Source organism: Cinclus cinclus, chromosome 20 (assembly GCF_963662255.1).
Source record: "Cinclus cinclus chromosome 20, bCinCin1.1, whole genome shotgun sequence".
In the NCBI taxonomy this organism is placed as follows: Eukaryota; Metazoa; Chordata; class Aves; order Passeriformes; family Cinclidae; genus Cinclus; species Cinclus cinclus.
Window position 1 is genome coordinate 1,435,652 of NC_085065.1, and position 8,320 is coordinate 1,443,971.

General features: G+C 49.1%; 1 protein-coding gene across 1 annotated transcript; it reads right to left on the bottom strand.

Annotated features, from left to right (window-relative positions):
- On the bottom strand, positions 1-8,320 carry LOC134052182 (F-box/WD repeat-containing protein 10-like). The gene is made up of 11 exons (XM_062506494.1): positions 8,227-8,320; positions 8,008-8,135; positions 6,964-7,092; positions 6,380-6,492; positions 5,800-6,006; positions 5,433-5,554; positions 4,772-4,920; positions 3,777-3,919; positions 2,819-2,977; positions 1,750-1,958; positions 1-836 (listed from the first exon to the last, which is right to left on the bottom strand). The coding sequence occupies exons 1-11, from the start codon at positions 8,318-8,320 to the stop codon at positions 1-3; spliced, it is 2,289 nt and encodes a 762-aa protein (XP_062362478.1).

An 8,320-nucleotide genomic window follows, 5' to 3' on the forward strand; every position in this document is an offset into this window, starting at 1 on the left:
TCAGATAAATGTGTTATGCCCAAGTTCTGGAGCATGTGTTTTCCTCTCCCCAGTAAAAGAATCCACAGGTAGGCCTTTAATTTTCCTTAGCCAGGCTTTCCTTCTGGCTCTTTCTTTATCTTCTGTGGGCTTTGCCTGTTGTGCCTGTTGCTGAGCTGCCACAGCTGCTTCACGCACCTCCTGCTCTGCTGTCAGCAGCCTGAGCCCACTGTCCCTTCGGGAACTGTAGGGGCAGAAGGGCTTTATTCTCCTGGGATCTTCATTCCTCACCTGTGCAGCCATGCCAGGTGTTGGTTGGACTAGCTCTGAAGAAACTGTGCAGAGATCAATGAGCTGATCCCCATCTTTGGGGCCAGCAGCATCTTTCCCATGGCCACTGGGAGTTTTCCTTTCTCTCAGAGAGCCAAAGAACTTGGGACGTACAACACAGGGAGCAGGGATGGAGGATTTCCCAGTGGATCTGTGCAAAGAGTTCCTCAGCCTGAGCTGCAGCATTTTGGTTTCAAAGGGTGCAGAGGTTTTGGTCATGCTCAGAGAGTTGCTGTGCAGCCTGGCACGCTGGAGCTGGGCTGCCTGCTCCTCCTTGTGCTGCAAGGGCATTTTGGACATTGGTACCTTCCCAGGGTGCTGCTGCTCTGCTTCCCTGGCTTTTGCAGAGAGCTCAGGGCTGGGGCTGATGGGGGCCGTCTTGCAGGAGCTCTGCAAGGTGCTGACTGTTAGGAAGAACTTGTCAGGGGACATTGGACAACTTGGGTCTCTCTGGGGAAGCCCATGCTCCAAAGGGGCTTCTGCCTCTTCAGGTGCAGGGGGAGCAGAGCCCTGTTCAGCTTCACCACCTGTAGCCAAAAACAAAGCAGCACATTTGGGGTTGAGAGACTTTCCCACATACTGCAGAGCATAGAATCAGAGAATCACAGAAAAAGCTGAGTTGGGAGGAAGCCACAAGGATCACCCAATGCAGACCCTGGCTCTGCACAGACACCCCAAAATCCCACCCTGGGCATCCCTGGCAGCGCTGTTCAAACGCTCCTGGAGCTCTGGCAGCCTCAGGGCCGTGCCCATTCCCTGGGGAGCCTGGGCAGTGCCAGCACCTCTGGGGCAGGGAAGAACCTTTCCCTGATCTGAAGCCTGACCCTCCCCTGGCCCAGCTCCAGCTGTTCCCTGGGTCCTGTCTTTTACCAAGCAGAGCATCAGTTGGCATCTGCTGGCCTGAAAAGCAGGAACCTTTCCCCAGCCCATCAGTTTATCTGCAATGTTCAGTTTGTGGAGCTGGATTTGTCATCACACTGTATTGAATAGCTCTGACTAAAACCAAAAAAACATCACTGTGTCATAATTGAAAAGGTGCTTGTTTCTGTGAAGTTGCCTTTCCCAGTGATGGCAGATCCTGAATATAGGTGTTCTCTCACTTTCTGGGTGTTTGTAATGAATAATTCAAGCCCTGAATCAGCAGTATGTTTCCAAGCCCACCAGCTGTGTGAATATGAATACTACTACTGATTTCTGTCTTACTCAGTTGGAAAATGACAGTGCCTGTCTTGAAAAATGCGTTGAATTTACACCAAACCCTTGTAAAATGGCAGAAAGGTTTCACAGAAGCCTAGAAAATGACAGAACCATTGAAATGTAACAGCACATCTGCTCTTGCCTACAGCAAAGAGTCTGAATATTGGCTGGGTTGAAGGCAGTGGCTGCTTGGTTTGTGACTCAGTTTAGAAAAGCCAGAAAAGCAGAGGCTCAATGTGATACTTTTGGGTCTTCCATGGCTCTTTGGTGGTGGGCGCAATCTCGGGGACTTGTCCTGAGCTCGCTGCTGTTCTGCACTGGTGCCCTGGTGCTTCTCCTTCCGAGACCTCTTCTCCTTCTTCAGCACCTCTCTGTCAGCGGGTAGGGAATAGTCCCACACCACATCCTCGAACTGGAGCAGCAGCAGCCTGCTGGGGGAGTTGGTCACCACCCTGGAGAAGGAAGGGAAGAGCCATAAAAGCACAGGAATCACAGGCACGGCAGGTCCTGCCTGAGGGGCTCCTGTGCAACACAAACCCCAGGCCTCAAACAAATCTGGGATCATCATCTCTCCTTGAAGGAGCAGCAGCAATTAACCCCATCAATCAGACACTGCACATTTTAATTCGTGCTCTGTGTGAGTCTCTGGAGCTCCTTTCATTCAGCTCCATGGCAAAATTAATTTAAAAATAATTAGGATGAAGATTTGCAGCAGTGGACAGAGCTAGATCAGAGTACTGCTAAATGATGAAAGTACCTGACTACAAATACCATACTGTCAGGGACAGTGGATTGAAGGGCTGTGCTGGTCTGGTTGGGATGGAGTTAATTTCTTCATAGATGCTCATTTATTACTGTGTTTTAGAATGTGACCAAGCCAGCCCTGAAACCACAGCAGTGTTTTACCCATTGCTTCCACAGAAGCTGGGAGCCACCTTTAGCTAGAGGTGCAAAAGTGAATGAACCTGGGAGGATTTCTCATTATTGGCCTTTATAAGGAGGCTGTAGGTCAGGCAACAGGCAGAGACTGTCAGGTATTGGCTTGATTCTCTAAGCTCCTAAAAATTCCTGAATTCAGCTTTACAATTGTGTCTGTATCTTCAGCTATAAGAGAAACAGGAAATTTCATATTACTGAAGAGACTAAGGAAATTTCTTCAGTCTTTGTGAACTAAACCTGATTATTGAAGCAGTTAATAAATAGTGGAGCCCTTTAAAAGTTATTTGTGAGAAGGAAAAATACACAGTTCCTTAAGTTTCAGTGTAATCTACCAAATTTGGGTCAAAGCCTGCTGGCAGTTGCTGTCACCCACCTGTTTCCTGCAACATAGAGAGCAGACACAGGGTCCCTGCTGCTGCTGGGCACCAACATTTTGAGGCAGGCTCCAGTCAGGAAGCTAAATATCCGAATGTGTCCATCAGCACAGCCACTGATGACTCTGAGGTACAGGAACTCCAGGGACAGGACTTCCCTGAAAACACACCAGGTGAGGGTTGGCACTTCCATGGTGCTTGCACAAGGAGAAATGATCAGTGAGCTCTTTTGGCCTGCAGGAGAAGCAGAACTCTGGCTGCAGCAACAGCCTGCACTGAGGAGCTGATCAGGACATTGCAAAGGTCTGACTAAGAAGTCTCAGATCACTCCATGTCTAAACCAACAGTCCAGTGCATCCTTCCACTGGAAGGTGTCCCTGCCCATGGCAGGGGGTTGGAATGAGGTTATTTTTAAGGTCCCTTCCAACCCAAACCATTCTGGGATTCTGTGATTCCATGCTCCCCATAGCAACCATATGGTCATGGCCATCTGCTGCATTTGAAATTTCAGTTTTATGTCCAGGAAAGTCAATGAAAACCGTATGATTCTCCAGTTTTCACAGTCCTAGATGCAATTAAACTTTGAGAGAACGGCATAATACGCAGTTGGTCAGCATGTAACTGGGCCACCTCTATTCCTGCCCAGGTGATGTGACACCCTGTGGCACACAGTGGGGGATCCTTGGAATATTGTACTGTGCTCTGTCTGCCTTTAGTCATCCCTGGTTGTGGTGAAGTGTTGTAGGTTTGCATTTCAGGCTGTTCCAGGTCTGAACTGAAAATGCTGCTTGTGATCACATGGTGCCTGACAGAGCCTTTGAGATAAAGATTGGTGAAAGTGGGGATATGTCAAATCCTCAGACTGGTAATTAAGGTTTTTTCTGGTCCTAAGGGGCACATTTTCTTTACAGATTCAGTCCACTCTTGAACACAATGTGAAACACATTAGATTCCTACTTGGGATGGAAGAAAGCTATCAGGCATCTCCTACATTTTCCCAACATGCTCCATCCCAGGGCATATCCATCACTGCTCCCTGTGACAAGGTGCCACTGGTCAAAGGACAAGCAGAGAACTGGGCCTTGGTGCCTCTCTAATGTCTGCAAAGTAAAAGAAGGTGCAACACTATCAGTAATCTGAATGTAAATCTGTCGCAGGTGTCCCATGGCTTTTAGGATACCAGCCTGATATGGTTTTATAGGGTGTTACTGTACCAGTGCACCCCATGGATAGCTGTACTTGTTTTACAGTCATTGAAATGTTCTGGGCTTGGTGCTGCTGCTGAGCTCCTGGCATGGAATAACATCCCTTTTCCATCTTTATTACGTGTGATAAAGAGATGTCACTCCACTCAGAGCTTTGTGGTCTCTGGAATGTTTTCCCAGGAGGGAAGAAGGGGCTGCCCTGGCTGTGGGGGAATGGTCTCAGCTGGGGCTGGGATATCTGAGGTATCTGGGCTATCTCTCCATTTCTCTGGAGGTAAAGAGCTTCCCTCCTCTCCCAGGTATGGACTGACACTGTTCCTGGGCATCTGATAAGGGAATTCACAGTCTCAGTGCTCCCACAGCTGCCCAGCTGCTTCAGCTCCAGAATCTGCTTCTGAGAGCGAGATTTGGGCTGAGCCCTGGGGCCTCTAGCCCCAGCTAGTGAACCTCTCCTATCATCTCCCCAGGTTCAGAAGGTTTCTGTGGAAGCAGAGAGGAACAAATGTACAGAGAACAAGCAATGATGGGGGTGATGCAAATCACACCCTGCCTTAAAATCAGCAGCTGGTTGCAAGTCAGTTTTTTAATTATCTGCAGTTTCCTTGATTGGTTTAGACTGCTTTGGGGGTTGTTTGTGAGGATTATTTTCATTTTTATAAAGTCTTGGGCAAATGCAAAAAACTGTGATGAGCTAGCAGAGAGTTTTGACCATTTAGCACAGAATTATCCACCCAAGAGGAAGCTCACCTTGATCAGAACCCCTGTCTCAGCACTCCAGACCTTCACCAGCCCTCGGTGATCCCCACTGACCACGTGGGTCCCATCCATCCTCACTGCCCACACAGGGCTGCTGTGAATCAGAGTCCTGAGACACTTCCCACTCTTCAGGCTCCACACTGTTGGGACAAAAGGGAGGAGAATTAAAATACATCTACCCAAATGATGACTTTTGGGAGTACAACATGCATTAAAAAATACTGTTGGATTACAGTCACACCTTCTACCTGCAGCTCTGTGAGGAGCTGATTGTTGGCTTAAAAAAAAGCATAATTGTATGGCAAAAAATTTAAATGTGAAGCCCAGAAAAAGCACATCTTTTTCACCTTTATTCTGCAAGGAAACATCTGGCAAAGCTGAAAGCTGATACCACTTGCCCAAGAGCTGGGATGTCATTATAGCCACAAAGCCATTAATTCTGAATAAAAGCAGAAATAATGAGAATTTTGTCCCTGACACAGTCAGAGACTCTGTGTGCAAGTGTCCCCAGCTTAGGCTCTCATGGAAACACCCTCTGACTCACACCCTTCCTTCCACCCCCATCCCTGTGTCCCTCTCCCCCCAGCTCTTTCCCTCTGCCCATTATCCCCCAGTGATTCCCTCTGGCTGGAGCTCCCAGTGCTCCTCTCACCTTTCACCATCCCATCCCCAGCTCCCGACACAAAGTGCTCCTCATGGCAATGCAGGCAGGTGATTGTTGCATAGTGACCCGTGAAGGTTCTCACACAGGCACCACTGTGAATATTCCAGCACCTACAGAGCACCAACACAAGAGAGGAGAAATTGGATGAACTTTAAGATTCCTTCCATGTGATTCCGTTATTATTTCCTATTAAATGTGCCCAACTCTGCTCCCGCACACCCAGTTAAAATCAGCTGTTCCACTAAGGTGTCAGAGAAAGTGTAGTCATCAAGTCAGGCTCTGCATAAACATTTTACTCCTATCCTTCCCTTTCCCCTCATTTTGCCAGGGGTTGGGTGTCCCAGGCACAGCTCACCTGATGCTGAGGTCAGATCTGGTGCTGCTGAGCAGGAGCCCTTGGTCCTCACGGAGGCACAGAGCCCTGATGGGGCCAGCGTGGCCGTGCAGCAGCAGAGGCACTTCCTTCCCTCCTGGCACACGCAGCAGCCTCACTCTTCTGTTGGCAGAGGCAGCAGCCACCCAGTCCCCACCACTGAAATGGGTTCTCCTTGTGCTGTCTGATCTGGACACGAGCAGTGGCTGGCGTGAGCTTTAGCCAGGCCTGGGTCAGCATTTCCCTGTGTTGGACTGAGCACCGTGGGCAGCACTCCAGTGGGGAATTCTTTGCAGGGCACCACCACAGTCCCTAAATCTGCACATCCCCCTTTGCATCAGGGTGGGCAAAGGGGCCAGGGCTCTTCCCAGCCCCATATCCCTTGGGATAAATTATGGATCACTAACCCTTATTCCTTTAAAAACAGTTTTTCTTGGTATCTTTATTTTAAAAATGGAGATTTCTTAACACTGACCCTTCTCCAGCCACCCAGGAGGATCACAGCAAATGGAACAGCTTTCCTAAGGCTGCTCTTGGCCCCACAGCTGGGCACTCTACTCACTGCTTTATGAGGACATGGGTCTTGTAGGGGCCACAGAAGACATTCCTCTCTTCCAGCTCAATCTTGTGAGTTTTTAGTTCCCGATAGGCTTTGTGCAGACTGAAATCCTCCATCTGATGGCAAGGGAAATAAGGAAAAGTAAGCAGGAAGGCAGGAATGAAGCATTATTCCATAGTATTGAACATATCAGCTCCAGGGATGAGCCCAGCACAGACCCAGAGTGCAGCAAAACTCTGCTTAGGCCAAGGTTGTTCCCAGACCATGTTCTGGCATAAATGGAAGCCCTGAGAGCTGCACTCTTCTTTCTGTGGGAAGAAGGCCCCTGGCCCTAGGATTGTGCCATGACTGGGGACACACAGGAACAAGACAGAATGGGAATGCCTCCCAAAGTCCCTCCCATGTGGGAAGGTGCTGAGCAAGCCCCTGGTCCTTATGAACTGCTCACGATGGGGCAATCCAAAAGCAGGAGTGGGAAAGAACAAAGCAATTCCAAATTCACTGTGCTGTTCTTCCCAGAGCTGTCCTCTGTCCTCCCCAAACACTGACATGCAGCATCCATGGAGGGCAAGCAGCGTCCAACAAACCTTCAATTTACGTCCCTTGGTCTGCTCCTTGTCCTTCACTTCAATGACCTCACCCTCATCATTTAACTGGGGAATTTGCACATTGACTCTTTTGGCATAGTTTGGAATGGCTTTTCTAGGACACAACTCCTGGAACAAACCAACAGAGGCAGCAGTTACTGCAGAGCCCGTGCACGCCGGGGTGCTGCTCAGCTCCTGGGGATGCTGAAGTTCCCTGCAAAGCTGAGCTGCACACACTGGCTTCTTGTTGAGACCTTGCTTACATTTAACACTTTTGCTACCTAAGGTTTAACTTCTGGTGAAAAAGAATTGCTTTTTATTATTTTTTCCAAACTCTAGTCTTAAACCTTTAATAAGCAGCAAAATTTTGAGCTCATCTCATCTTTGGCAGGCACGCAGTTGATTCAGAATCCAACTGAGATGAGAGACTCTTGAAACACTTTGGTCAACACTCAAGATCCATTGTTAGCCTGTGAAACCTTTCCTGAAGGCCAGCACAGAGCTGAGTTTCTGTGCTCCCTTCACAATCCAAAGCAGCAGAGGCCGCAGACTCTCTCTTGGGGGAGGCTCCTTCACATGTCTCTCGGTCTGTGGCAGGTCCTGATGGCCAGGCCAGGTCTCTCCAGGAGTTCTGCATTCCTGTGTTCCAACCACCACCCTCAGCTCCTCACAAAGACACCTTGCATTTCCCTTAGCCTGTGTGGAGCAAGTGAAGCTCATTCCTGAGCTGCCTTGGGAACTGCTGTGGCTCTGCCCAACCTCCACTGTCTCTGGAAATTTTCATTGTGACCAAACTCTGCTTTCTCAAAGAATATTTGTATCCATTTTTAGAGTAACAGGCTCTGTAAAGAAGGGTAAAAGCCTGGTGCTTCCTTGTGACAGTGTGAAATGTCACCTGGCTTTGCTCTGCAGCTGGAGTTGGAAGCGTCATGGCAGAGTTGGGGGGCAGCCTCTGGTACAGGAATTTCCATTTAACATCCTTGGGCAGCAGCAAACCCCCCCATTTTAAAGTTCATAATAATGGCAGGAGCCCAGGTGTCCTACCTGTAGCTGCAGAAGGTTCTTCTGTACTGTGCTCCGACACTCCTGGTCCTCCCGGACCTGCCTGACCAGGAATTCCCAGTGACCATTCACAGAAGAACAGGCATCCAGGGATTTTTGATCCAAAAGCCCTGGGAAGTTAAAGGGACAAGTTGGCTAATCCCCTCTGGAGACCATTCTTTACCCTTAGAGGAAAGCACTGGAGAATCAGAGCAGCTTTACCCAGGATGGACATGGACAGCTGGAATGGCAGGACACGAGTGAAATCCTTGGGTTGGCTGACACTGGAGTGTGACTGGAGAGACACAGGAACCAT

Bases quoted from the DNA above. Each gene is read 5' to 3' on its own strand.
- LOC134052182 (XM_062506494.1), bottom strand. From the start codon at position 8,320: ATGGTTCCTGTGTCTCTCCAGTCACACTCCAGTGTCAGCCAACCCAAG. The intron at 3,920-4,771 runs GTGAGCTTCCTC...TTTACTTTGCAG, and splicing joins AGACAGGGGTTCTGATCAAG to ACATTAGAGAGGCACCAAGG. The intron at 2,978-3,776 runs GTAGGAATCTAA...GTGTGTTTTCAG, and splicing joins ATAGCTTTCTTCCATCCCAA to GGAAGTCCTGTCCCTGGAGT.